The sequence below is a fragment of the Phytophthora cinnamomi genome (genome assembly GCF_018691715.1).
Source record: "Phytophthora cinnamomi strain GKB4 chromosome Unknown Contig6, whole genome shotgun sequence".
NCBI classification, from domain to species: domain Eukaryota; phylum Oomycota; class Peronosporomycetes; order Peronosporales; family Peronosporaceae; genus Phytophthora; species Phytophthora cinnamomi.
In genome coordinates, this window is record NW_027150939.1 from 39,804 (window position 1) to 53,755 (window position 13,952).

The following is a 13,952-nucleotide window of genomic DNA, read 5'->3' on the forward strand; positions in this document are numbered from 1 at the left end:
CCCTGACCCGAAGAGGTCAGGTCGACAACGACGCGTCGGCTCCGGGAGCCGACGCACCCTCGGTCATGAGGGGCTCCGCCAATGAATGGCGTCGAGGTGACGAAGGCGTGTCAACTCCGGGAGTTGACGCTGCAAACAGTGTGGACGGTTGCAAACGTACCGCACTGACGCAATTTGCATGCTGTCGTGCAGCCGGGCTGTACGACGAAGCACCATGCGATCAAGCCGGACTTGATATCGCGCGCCCGCAGACAGGGTCTGCCGGCGAAGAGACACATTACCGTGCAGCCGGGCTGCACGAAGGAAAATGCGGTCAAGCCGGGCTTGATACCGCGCGCCCGCGGACAGGGTCCGCCGGCGAACAACTGTCCACGGCCGGGCCTGGACCAGAAGAACAACTGTGTGGAGCCGGGCTCCGCACAACAAGCAGACGGCGCAAGCGGGGAACACTGCGCAAATCTCGGTCCGGGACCGAGACGCAACAAGAGCAGTCTACTGGGCAGACTGAGGCGGTGACGCCAGATGTCGAGATGTTAAGCGTCTTGACGCGCACCGATACTGGATTCCAGTATCGTGGTATGGAACTCGCTAGTCCTCCGACGACGGCGTCGGAGTTGACTTCGCTTCCAGCCATGAGCTGGAAGCGCTTCACGCGCGACTTGCACGATGGACGCATCGAACAAGTCTGCGTTCTTTCGGACAGCGAAAGAACGGCGAGCGAGAGCGAAGAGCTGAGGCAGCTCTTCATGGGAAGTACCACTGAGAGTGAAGACACTCTCAGTGCGAAGACGAAGCGAGAGCGCTTCGAGGAACAAGGTTGGGACTCGCTGAAGTCGAGTCCCTATTACGAATTATTGAGGGAGTACAAAGACGTACTCCCGGAAGATATTCCTGCGGAGATTCTGCAGGATAAGGGCATTCAGCACGAGATTGATCTCGTGCCGGGCACGAAGTACTGTGTCACGCGGCAGTGGCCACTGCCGCGAGAGCAAGTAAAAGCGATCGACGACTTCTTTGAAAGTCGTCGTAAAGCAGGACAAGTGCGGGAATCAAAGTCCCCGCACAGTGCCCCGACGTTCTGTGTCAAAAAGCCACAGGGCGGATGGCGCATCGTTCATGCCTACAACAAGCTGAACGATGCGACGGTACCGGTGCAGACACCGATACCGCGAAAAGATGTTATCATCGATTCGATGGCCGGGAGCACCGTTTACAGTGCTCTCGACTTGCGAGATGGATTTTATCAAATCCTAATGCGTGAGAGCGATATCCCTCTCACGGCAGTGAACACGCCAAGCGGCATGCTCTGGGAATGGCTAGTAATGCCACAGGGGCTTAAGAACGCCCCTGCGACTTTCAACTGGTGCGTAACGCACTTGTTGCGCTCGGTGCGCGACTTCGCGCCGAGCTACTTCGATGATGTGTTCATCCACAGCTCAGCTGTGGACGGGATGACCGACGTAGAGATGCACAGGGTGCATCTCCGGAAGCTGCTTGAGCTTATGCGAAAGCATAAGCTCTACGCAAACCTGAAGAAGTGTATCTTCGGGGCGAGCGAGATACCCGTCCTCAGGTGTCTCGTAGGAACGAATGGTGTTCGCCCTGACCCAGAAAAGGTCGGAGTGATTAACGAATGGCCAACGCCTTCAAGTGTCAAGGAACTGAGGCAGTTCCTTGGCTTGGCCACGTACTTGTGCAAGTACGTGGAGGATTATGCGGGCAAGATCCGCCCGCTGTCACAGCTTCTTAAGAAAGAAGCTGTGTGGAATTGGACACCTGATTGCCAAAAGGCATTCGATGCAGTCAAGCGGGGCTTGACTGAGGCGCCGATCTTGGCAGTGGCTGACCAAGATCGTCCATTTCACGTCGTATGTGACGCATCCGACTTCGCGATCGGATGCGCGTTAATGCAGCACGATCACGAGGGCCGTGATCGTGTCGTCTACTACCAATCGCGTCAGCTGAAGCCAGCTGAGCGCAACTATCCGGTGCATGACAAGGAACTCCTTGCCATGAAGTATGCACTCGCAAAGTTCCGAGTGTATTTGCTTGGAAGTAGACCATTTGTGCTCTACACCGACCATGCTTCACTGCGCACCGCAGTGAAGTCACCACACATATCACAAAGAATGGCGAGATGGCTCTCATTCTTTGCGGAGTACAACTTCCGGGTCGAATACAAACCCGGAAGATTGAATGTAGTGGCCGACACGTTATCACGTCGGCCGGACGACGCAGAAGCTGCTGGCGTCAATGCCATTGACGCCATGCGATCGAGCAAACCCACATCGTCCCTGTTGGATGATGTGAAGGCCGCGTACGCGCACGACGCGGACGCGAAGCTCTTGCTGGCCTATGGCACAGCGCCTTCTGACAAGTCCCGTCAGAAGCTGCCCAAGCACCTTCGAGCGCGTGCACACCGCTTTCGTGTGCACGAAGGACTGCTGCTTTACAATGCAGTCGACGACAACGCGGATCGCGTTGTCGTACCAAATGACCATGACCTGCGACTCAGGATCATGTACGAATACCATGATGCCCCGACTGCGGGACATCTCGGACGTGAGAAGACATACGTCCTTCTCACGCGCGACTTCTACTGGCACCACCAGTATAAGTGGGTGCGCAAGTACATCCGTGCTTGCGAGGTATGCCAACGCGTAAAACCTGCGCCATTCGCGCAGGCTCCGTTACAATCACTACCGACTCCGTTGGAGTGTTGGAAGTCCATGTCTTTGGACTTCATCTTTGGTCTTCCCCCGGACAGCGGAGGGAATACTGGTGTTGTGGTCTTCGTCGACCGCTTCAGCAAGATGGTACATCTTGCTGCGGTGCCGGCAGAAGTGACCGCGGAGCAGACGGCCCGTCTGTTCGTCGACATGGTGTTCAAACACCATGGCATGCCGACCGACATCGTGTCGGACAGAGACCCGCGCTTCACAGCACATCTGTGGCAAGAAGTGTTTACACGTCTTGGGAGTCAGCTTTCCATGTCGACTGCGGATCATCCGCAGACGGACGGTCAAACCGAGCGCGTGAATCGCGTGCTCGTCGATATGTTGAAGAGCTACGCTCACTCGTTCCAATACTGGAGCGAGTGCTTATCGATGGCAGAGTTTGCCATCAACAACTCAGTGCATGCCTCGACCGGGCATACACCGTTCTACGTGAATGCCATGCGGCATCCACGTCTACCGAGTTTACTCGGAGTGATGGCTCCCACTTTAAGTGGGGGAGGATCTACGACTGCAATACAGCGGCCGCAGAAAACCGCTGACACTTGCACAGTGTCAGCTGCAACAATGGACAAACTACATGAGTCTGCGCAGGGCGCAGACTCCTCCAACGACAAAGGCAACGACCACGGGCTGCGCAGGGCACAGACACCGCAAAGAACCACGCAGAGGCAGGGCCTCTAGCGGAGAGCGAGCTGAATGACTTCAGCTCGGATGCAATCAGTTTCATCACCAAAAGCCAAGCCGTAATTCGGTTTGTCCAAGACACAATAGCAGCTTCTGTTGATCAACAGAAGCTGAACGCAGACAATGCGGGCAGAGGCAACACAAATGAATTTAAAGTTGGTTCATTAGTTTTGTTAGCTACACAAAACCTGCCTAGACATGCAGTTTCGGATTTCGGAGCAAGCAAGCTTGCTCCGCGCTTCATCGGGCCGTTCACTGTGTTGGCACGGCACGGCAACGCATACACGCTAGACATACCGTCTAGCATGCGCCTCCATCCGACCTTTTACGTCGGACGGCTGAAGCCATACCGGCAGCACGAGCCATCTAGCTCGGCTGACCCGAAGCCTCGGCAGGAGCCGAGGCAGAAGCGGAGGACTTGGCCTCGGCGACGAGCAGCCTCTCCTCCAGCGCGCGGACGCGCTGGAGCAACCCCTTCATCTAGGTCCCCAGCTCGACCTGGATATTCGAGGCGGTCTGCGAGACCGCCGCGACCCGGGCCTTCTGGTTCGCCAGCTCCTGTTTCAGGGCGGCGAACTCAGCGCCCTGAAGACGCTCCACGGCGGTCACCCGGTCGTGGAGAGGCGCATACTGATCAGCCCGGGGCTGATCATACCCGGGGCGTGTTCCCACCCCCGCCACCGCCGATCCGTGACGCCCGCGGCTCAACCCGCTGGATTGTTGAGCGGGTTGTTGACCATAGTATCCCGAAAACGAACCCTCAAGGGGCTCGTTTTCGTATTCGTTGGAGAGGATTTCCTCCCCATCGAGATACATGGGAGCCGCGGAACGTCTTGCTGGAGGACGTTCCGGAAATGGTGAGGGCGTACGAGGCGCAGTACGCGCTGGTGCAGCGGAAATAACACGAGCGCTGCGATCATCGCTAGCGCCCGAACCCTCACGTGCTAAGAACTTAGCACGGAGCTCTTTGAGACTCTCGGGCACACGGAACGACGTGTACCCGTTCAGGTCGCGGTCGCTCAAGCGGACCGCGCCTGGAAAGCACTTCGTGCACTGAAAGCCCTCGGGCACAGCGCACGGCACATTTGCCTCCTCAGCAGCAACATGAAGTTGCTCCAGCTTTCCACGCTTCGAGTACGTCTCGAAGCGATCACGCGCTTGCTTAATCCGATCACGGTAAGCACTCGGCCTCTTGTTGAAATTCTCAACAAAGGCGTTCCAGCTTGACAAAGTGCCTGCCATTCGGGCACTTTGCTGCGAGAAGATGTCTTCTTGCTTTGAAACCATCGGAGCTCATGAAAGAGTCCGATGTAGTAATCGCGCCTTTGATGCGTTTCCGCATCAAAGTGTAACTCGGCAGCCACAGCGTCATCTTTGATGGCGCTGCATACGTACAGCGGCACCTCATTCGGAGGTACCGAATTCCCATACCGGTCCGCGATCTCGGACACGGACGGCATCCATGGATCGCGCGCTGCACCTGCAGCGCGCGGAGAGCCTTGAGCTTTAACATCACGCGCTGCAGCAGCGCGCGGAGTACTGAGAGCCCCAGCGGAAGCGAGTGGGGTATCGCTCTCAGTACGCGAACGCTTCGAACTCGAAGCGTCCGATTCGTCCCCTTCACGCGGGCGAACGTTCTTGGCGGAGGGTCGAGCGATTCGCTCGACACTGAGTCTTACGCTTTGAGGGCGAGTCCTCCTCGCCCTCCATATCTTCATCGTCGTCGTCGAAGTCGACGATGTCGCCGTACTTCGCCTTCTGGCGTTCGAAGTAGTCGTCGATGGAGAGATGACTCCCCACCGACTTTGTGGACTTCTTCTGAGGCGCGCTCATCGTTGAATGAGCGCGGATTTCTTCTCCAAACGCGGAGAATTGACGAATGGTCAATCCCGAAGATTGACGTGCGGAGACCCCGCGCGTCTAACCTTAAGGGGGGGGGATGGTGTAACGGGGTTACACGCACAAGTGGCTGCAAGCCACTTGTGAATTTAACAGATAGGTTATCTGTTAAAAGTTTTGGATACTTCCTCACTTTGGTGTAAGACACACCAATGGATACATTGAAGTGGACCACCACAATGAGTGGTCCACACATACCCAAAGATCCTATTGGTAGAAAGCAGCATCTTTCTACCAATCAGAGTCATGCATATTAGCGGGGCTCTGACAGCCAGCCGCTGTCAACCCTTTCATAGACGATAAACAGTTTTTAGCAGATTTTAGAGGAAGATCCATTTACAAACAATACAGTTCTCATTTTACCTAATCTAAGTCACTTGGAATCCTATCTTACTTAACTTATATTTGTGTATTCAAACATAATTAACCTAAGTAAATACTAAGTACTTACGCTTCCTCATACACGTTGCGCAACGTGTAAGCTAAAGTAGTGAGTCAAGTTAGACCCACTATAGCGACTGTCAACAAGAAGAACCCCGAGTTGAAGGCTAAGCCAAGAACTTCAGGAGAGCCGGCTGCCAAGCAGACTGAGAAAAAGCCCGGTCCGCGTGAGGGCTGTTGGGTCTGCAAGGGGGCGCATTTTGCACAGCAGTGCCCTACAGCTACGGAGGAGCAAAAGGCTAAAGCTCGTAGGCGCCTTGACGAGGCGCGTGCACGGAAAGTGAAGGCGTCTCGCGTTGCCAAGTCGCCAGGGATACGTCGCGTGGTCATCAATGAAGTACTCGAAATCCCATTCCGACCAGACAGCGGTGCTGACTGTTGTTTCCTGCCCGAAGAGTATTTGCGAGAGCTGCAGGCAGTAGACACCAGCGTGCATCCCACCAAACTGGACAACCATGTGGCAGTGGAGCTGGCTGGTGGAAAGGTTGACCACTGCCACTTTGAGTGCACGGTGGACCTGCTGCTTGGTACGAAGGCTGGCCCTGTTCATGCTCGTCGGGTGAAATGTTGGGTACTGCCAGGGACTGAGGAGGAGTTTCTCTTGGGTGAAGACTTGCTGAAGTCACTTGGTATCGACGTCGACGGCATGATTGAGCAACTGGCGGTCGGTTCGTTGGAGCAAGACGATGGAGACGACTTGGACGATGAAACTAAAGTTGGTCGCGATGAGGCTGAGTCGGTTGCAGAGAGCCTGGGGGCGTTAATTTAGGACGCAGAGGCGAATGGCTTTCCGCCTCACATGATGTCGTCATTGCGCACGACGGTGCTGGACTACGGCGATGTGTGGAGAGCTAGGCTTGGTGCTGATGGACCGGCCCGAGTACGACCATACAGTGTAAAGTTGAAGCCAGATGCCATTCCATTCCGATGCAAACCGAGGCGTTACCCACCACTGCAGAGTGACTTCCTCCGCAGTCATGTTGCGGAGCTGCAACCGTTTGGATTGGTTCGTCTAAACAACGCAAGCCGCTGGGCGTGTGCAGCAGTACCAGTTCGAAAGGCGGGACTGAAGGATGCGTTCCGGCTCACGACCGATTATCGCCCGGTGAACCGGATGACTGTACCGATTGCAGCCGCGGTGCCGAATCTCGCTGTGGTGACGGGTCGGGTCCGAGGTGCTCAAGCAATGGCGAAGTTTGATATGTTCAAAGGCTTCTGGCAGTTGCCATTGGCCGAGGATTCGCAGGCGATCTTCAGCATTAAGACCGACGAGGGAGTGTATACTCCGGCCAGGGTTCCCCAAGGTGCTGTCGACTCTGCAACGCACTACCAGTCAACGATGCAGGAAGTCTTCGGGGACATGATGAACCACAACCTGCTGGTCTATGTGGACGATGTAGTTTTGTACGCGCCGACGCATGGTGAGTTCCTCGTGGTGCTGGAGAAGTTCTTCCAGCGCCTGCGTGAAAGCAACCTGAAGTTGAACGTCTCGAAGAGTGAGCTGTATGCTCAAGCTGTCACGTGGTGTGGCAAGATTGTAGATGGCTCCGGCGTGATGCATGACCCATCCCGAGTAAATGCACTGCAGATTCTCCCACTGCAACCAATGCAGGTGAATTGCAGCACTTCTTGTGCGCTGCTAACTGGCTTCGTGACTCGATCGTTGACTACGGTCGTGCTGTGGCTCCGCTTCAGGAGAAGTCTGATGAAGTGATGACGGGTCACAACCGCAAGAAGCGTCATGCGGTTAGCGTTGCTGTGACTTGGACGTCAGCCGAGGAGCAAGCGTACAAGGCCTTCCTGGATAGGCTTGCATCTTCCGTGACGCTGTCGTTCCCAGATGATGATGCGACTGTATGTTTGAGCACGGATGCAAGCGATCGAGGCTGGGCTGTTATTATTACGCAAGTGCGTGATTGGAATAGCGAAGTGCCTATGCATGAGCAGAGCCATGAGCTTCTCATTTGCAAGGGAGGGTCATTCAAGGGGCCCCAACTCAATTGGTCAGTGATCGAGAAGGAGTCATACCCCATTGTGTTGGCATGCACGGAGCTGGAGTACCTGGTACAAAAGGGCCCAGGGCTTTCGAATCTTCTGTGATCACTCCAATCTTATTTAAGTATTCTGCCCCAGCAAGGAAGTAAAGCAACACGTGCGAGGTAAGCTGCTGCGATGGACAATGCAGCTGACAGGCTACAACTATGACATCGAGCATATCAACGGCACTGACAACCATTCGGCTGACATGGTCTCGAGGTGGTTGTGTCGACAAGAGGAGCCTGCGTTCGTTCGAGTCAAAGCGGTCCGGACCCGCTCGAGCCAAGGCAGCGGTAGCTCACTCCGCCCACTGCAAGATGAGGGATTTGCTTGGCCATCGGTGGATGAGGTCCTGCGTGTACAGGAGCGACATGTCAGCAAACTGACAGCCACACGTGAGCGGATTGACGGGATGATCTACGTCGAGGGCAAACTGCGGATTCCGAAGCAAGAGCGTGATCTGCTCGCGCGGATTCTGGTTGTCGCTCACTGTGGGATCCAGGCCCATCGTGGAGAGCAGGTGATGATTGCGCACCTCCAGGACAAGTATGGTATTGAGCGTCTGCAGTCCCATGTGAAGAACTTTGTGAGCAAGTGTTTGCTGTGCAAGCACCTGAAGGGAGGCAAACTCATTCAGCGACCATGGAGTCAGCCCAGGTCGGTGCCAATGCGTAACGAAGTACTGCACATGGACTATTTGTCGATGGATGATTCGTATGGCCCCACCAAGTACGTACTCGTCCTAAAGGACGAGCTCACGCATTTCTGCGAGCTCATCCCGTGCGACTCTCCTACTAGTACTGTGGCAGCCACAGCTATGCTAGACTGGTACAAAAGGTTCTGCATGCCAGCCATGTGTATGTCGGATCAAGGAACACACTTCAAGAATGAGCTGATGGCGGAGCTGCGGCAGCGTCTGAACGGTGTCCACACATTTGTGCCCGTGTACACCCCATGGGTCAACGGTACAGTTGAACGATTGAATCGCGACATTTTACATGTTGTTCGAGCCCTGCTGCTGGAGCTGCAGCTTGACACACGGAACTGGGAGTATCTCTTGCCGGTGGTACAGGCGAATCTCAACCACACACCGGTCCTTTCGCTCGGCGGGGTGGCGCCTACTGAACTGTTTACGGGGCTGCCATGCCCACCGCCATTGGACACGATACTATTACCAGATGCAGACAAGCCTCTTCAACGCGTTGACATGACCACAGTACGTGAAGAACTTGAGCGACTCCGAGTTGGGTTAGCGGAGATGCATTCAGAGGTGGCGGACAAGAAGGGGCGTCGCCGACTGTACCAGCAGAGTGAAAAGCACGGCACACTGTGCAACTTCTCGGTCGGTGACTACGTGTTGTGGTCGCGTGTGGACTCGCGGCTGCGGGGTGGCAAACTGCTAGTGCGCTGGGTGGGTCCGTTCCGTGTCACAGAAGCCCGGCCGCATTCTTTCATGGTGCAAAACCTACTCAATAGAAATGAGTATGAAGTACATGGCTCACGATTGAAGTTCTTTCAAGACTCGTCCCTCAACGTGAGCGAGGAGCTCGTTGAGCACGTGGCTAATCAAGGCATCGTGCTTGGTGTCGATGCGATTGTCGGGCACCGCATCAACCCCGAAAGTGCCAAGAAGGAGCTACTGGTGTCCTGGACTGGCTTGGAAGCCATCGAGAACTCGTGGGAGCCGCTGGAGGTGATGCTTCATGACGTACCGACCAAGGTACAGCAGTATGCAGCAGCCAGCGATGATGCTTCCCTACTGAGGTGGTGCGCCTGGTGTGCATACTTGGTATCAGCTTTAGGGGGCAGTGTGGTGACCTGACCGTGAAACCGGATCACCAAGTCCAGAGAACAAAGTGTGACAGTGCGGGAACGAGGACGAAGAACGGCAAGGTGATCGAGTGCGTCGTGGATGCACTACGGCACAAGCAGGCAATGAAGAAGGCGGGCGACGAAGTGAGCGAGGTCGCAGAGCGCGCGGTGTGTGGCCCCACGGCGCTCAGGGAGAAGATGAGAGAAGACGACGCTACGAGGGTGAGCGTCTGCGTGTATGCGTGTGCTGCAGAAGTGTGGCAGGCCCAAGTGCGCGTGGTGAAGGCAATGGCGTCGGTGGCTGAGCAACGACGCGACAGCAGGATGAAGCTCGAAGGTGCCCAAGGGGACCACGAGCAGGTAGGCAGTGATGTGGTGTAGGAAACATCAGTTTTGTGGAGCACCCAAGTGGAACAAGGTACCAAGACAGCCAAAAGCGAAACTGACGGTTCTACTCGGCTGGGTGGGTACACTGTACCAGTCAGCCGAGTTGTACCGAGCTAGCGTGAGCCAGAAGACCAGGCAACTCAGCTACGAGGTCGAGAGAGCGCCAAGAACCAAGAGCTAACTAGCGGCGATCAGAAGACGCGCACGGAGTCCACAGCCGAGTCCAGGAGGGAGCTCAGCTGAGACCAAGACGAGTTCAGTCGCCGGACTCGGCTAACGGTACCATGTACCGTCCGGATAAGACAGAGCCATCCAAGGGTACAATGTACCGTCCGGATACGAGCTCCGCCGAGTTCAAGGGTCACTCCGCCGAGTCCTAGCGTCGCTCCGCCGAGTCCGTCGAGTTATCCGGACAGCTTATCCGGCTCAGTCTAGATCGAAGCGTCGCTGAGAGGGTGAAGGGTCGGCCGAGATCCGAAACCACTCCATTTCACTTGATATTTGTATAGGACCTTAGGAATAGTGGAGGCGCCCTTTCAGGGCGCCCAGGAGGCTTAAGAACAAACAGAGCAGGATTTTCTAGGCCCACCACACGTGTACACTTCTCCGTAAGTCACTGCGCGGGGTCGGATTATGCCTGCCGTCGGTACCCGAGAGGCATAGCTTGGAGGGTACTCGACTGGCAGCGCCAAGAGATAAGTCGGCCCGGGTTGGGCAAATCTCGCCAAGCGCGAAAGGAACAAGTCTCGCCAGGTCGGCGAGCCGGTACGCCGGACAGCCCGGGTGCCGTTACTCTTCAAGTCGGGCTGCTTCTGCCCCGGCGACCTGTAAAAGCGCTCGCGCGCCGTCGTCCATCCTTTGGAGGTGGGCACAGGATTTCTGAACCCGGAGGCAGGTAGCTCAGCTGACCTCCGTGATTTGACTGGCTTGGGGTACTTGGTCTCGGCGGAGGCGAGCCACTTCTGTCCCGGAAGGGCCGAACCGCTTGGGGCAACTCAGCGCAGGCCAACAAGAGCCGGCTAGCTCGGCTATTGTTGTGGTTTGTGCTAGTATCCACATTTGACGATTTTGTGCGTGCTACAACACCACAACTGGAGCCGCGACCCGGGAGCAGGGTGTGCTTGAATTCGCTGGTGCCAAGTAAACCAAGTTTCGAGTACTGAGCACGATGGTCGAGGGAAGGTCACCGCCGAGTTGGGCCAGCCCAGCGACGGCTGGAGGTTCGCCTCTCGCGAGGACGAACTCAGCTGGTGAGCCGAGCATTGACATGACGATGGAAGTGACCGGCACTGTCCAGTTTGGCGGGGACAAATTCCAAGACCGAGGAAGGGATGGTGATGATGAAAACGCCGAGTTCGGCAAGGCGAAGTTGATCGTCGAGTTGCTTAGCGGAGTCGGTGAGATCTCGCCGCTGGTTGGGTACGTGTATAACTCGCGTCCCGTCCAGTGTAACTTCGCAGCCGAGCTCGGTGATGACGCGGACGACGACATTCAAGACGTTGCTCCAGGGGACCGTCCGCCCCTATTACTTAGAGCGACGAGGGCATCGAGTGGGAAAAGCCCGAATTGGGAACTGTTGTCAGACATCTCGTGGGGCACTTTGCCATTCGATTGTCTGCAATAGAAGACACGTGAAATCCGTCTGCAATTGGTGCAAGTTGCGGATGTGAACTAAAGCTATTGCACCAAATGATGATCCGCCGACTCGGTGAAGACAGCAGGCCGAGTCGGGACGATGAAGGATACTGCGTCAACTGTATGATTATATGATTGCATGATACCGAAATGGAGTTGAGTGGAGATTGAGTCGAGAAGCATGGAGTGAAAGCATGGCGTACCCGATGCAGGCGAAGTACCAGCCGAGGAAGTCGAGTTCGCTGAGAAACGGAGGGTCCGTAATGAACGAATGGAAGTTCATGAACCTTGTTGACGTGGTGCCGACTCGTTCCGATGCTAAATTCAATGTCGGCAGGAGCATGACGGAGCCGAGCGCCGCCGAGTTTGAACTCGACTGGACGTGTGGCAGTCGCCTCAGCCGAGCGTCGCCGAGTCCAATCTCGGCTGGACGTGTCGGGAAGTCGGCTCGACCGAGCGTCGCCGAGTTCCACGTCGGCTAGAGCGTGGTGTTGGCCCGCGCCGCCGAGTTCCAACTCGACTAGACGTGTCGCAGTCACCTCAGCCGAGCGTCGCCGAGTTCCAATTCGACTAGACGTGGCGAAGTCGGCTCAACCGAGCGTCGCCGAATTCCACATCGGCGAGGGCATACTGGAGCCTCGCGCCGCCGAGTCCCATCTCGACTGGACGTGTCGAAGGCATCTTGACCAAGCGTCGCCGAGTTCCACGTCGGCGAGGGCATGTTGGAGCCTCGCACCGCCGCGTTCCAACCCGACTGGACGTGTTGAAATCGCCTGAGCCGAGCGTCGCCGAGCTCGATCTTGTCGGCTGGAGCGCGCTGGATCTGAGCGTCGCCAAGCTCCAACTCGACTGGACGTGTCAAAGTCGGCTCGACCGAGCGTCGCCGAGTTCCACGTCGGCGAGGAAATGCTGGAGCCTCACACCGCCGAGTTCCAACTCGACTAGACGTGTCGAAGTCGGCTCGACCGAGCGTCGCCGAGTTCCACGTTGGCGAGGGCATGCTGGAGCCTCGCACCGCCGAGTTCCATCTCGACTGGACGTGTCCAAAGTGATCCCGGTCGAGCTTAGTGGAGTTGCGGGGGTGCTAGCCGACATCACCTCGTCAAGCTGGGACCGTCACGGACTGCGAAGGAGCTGACAACCGAACACTGATTTGGCCGGACGGCGGTGCCTGGTACCAGCACAGACATAGTGGGGCACAGAGACCACATGTCAGACAAGGTGTGAGCCAAGGGTCGCGTCATTCGAAGGCTTCACCTTCACGGAGCGAGGGAGCCGAGGTCGCGCTCCGGTCGCTCCGACCAGCTTCGATTTGGGGAATGTGAGCGACAAATTTAACTGGACGGGAGAAGTTCGTGTGGGACACACCAGATGAGCCACGTCACTCACCATTCCGGCTCGTAACATGGCTGGGGCAGTTGTGGTGTAGGAAACATCAGTTTTGTGGAGCACCCAAGTGGAACAAGGTACCAAGACAGCCAAAAGCGAAACTGACGGTTCTACTCGGCTGGGTGGGTACACTGTACCAGTCAGCCGAGTTGTACCGAGCTAGCGTGAGCCAGAAGACCAGGCAACTCAGCTACGAGGTCGAGAGAGCGCCAAGAACCAAGAGCTAACTAGCGGCGATCAGAAGACGCGCACGGAGTCCACAGCCGAGTCCAGGAGGGAGCTCAGCTGAGACCAAGACGAGTTCAGTCGCCGGACTCGGCTAACGGTACCATGTACCGTCCGGATAAGACAGAGCCATCCAAGGGTACAATGTACCGTCCGGATACGAGCTCCGCCGAGTTCAAGGGTCACTCCGCCGAGTCCTAGCGTCGCTCCGCCGAGTCCGTCGAGTTATCCGGACAGCTTATCCGGCTCAGTCTAGATCGAAGCGTCGCTGAGAGGGTGAAGGGTCGGCCGAGATCCGAAACCACTCCATTTCACTTGATATTTGTATAGGACCTTAGGAATAGTGGAGGCGCCCTTTCAGGGCGCCCAGGAGGCTTAAGAACAAACAGAGCAGGATTTTCTAGGCCCACCACACGTGTACACTTCTCCGTAAGTCACTGCGCGGGGTCGGATTATGCCTGCCGTCGGTACCCGAGAGGCATAGCTTGGAGGGTACTCGACTGGCAGCGCCAAGAGATAAGTCGGCCCGGGTTGGGCAAATCTCGCCAAGCGCGAAAGGAACAAGTCTCGCCAGGTCGGCGAGCCGGTACGCCGGACAGCCCGGGTGCCGTTACTCTTCAAGTCAGGCTGCTTCTGCCCCGGCGACCTGTAAAAGCGCTCGCGCGCCGTCGTCCATCCTTTGGTGGTGGGCACAGGATTTCTGAA

At 56.5% G+C, this 13,952-nt stretch overlaps 2 protein-coding genes across 2 annotated transcripts; both read left to right on the top strand.

Moving 5' to 3' along the window:
• Positions 1 to 5,862: 5,862 nt before the first annotated feature.
• Positions 5,863 to 6,531, top strand: IUM83_07305 (uncharacterized protein; the record flags this gene model as incomplete). Its single annotated transcript, XM_067931591.1, has 2 exons — positions 5,863 to 6,289; positions 6,344 to 6,531. The coding sequence occupies 2 exons, from the start codon at positions 5,863 to 5,865 to the stop codon at positions 6,529 to 6,531; spliced, it is 615 nt and encodes a 204-aa protein (XP_067798965.1).
• A 570-nt stretch (positions 6,532 to 7,101) lies between these two features.
• Positions 7,102 to 9,992, top strand: IUM83_07306 (Retrotransposon protein, Ty3-gypsy subclass; the record flags this gene model as incomplete). The annotated part of the gene is made up of 4 exons (XM_067931592.1): positions 7,102 to 7,374; positions 7,458 to 7,616; positions 8,302 to 8,627; positions 9,596 to 9,992. 4 exons carry the CDS (start codon positions 7,102 to 7,104, stop codon positions 9,990 to 9,992), a joined length of 1,155 nt encoding a protein of 384 aa, XP_067798966.1.
• Positions 9,993 to 13,952: the final 3,960 nt, after the last annotated feature.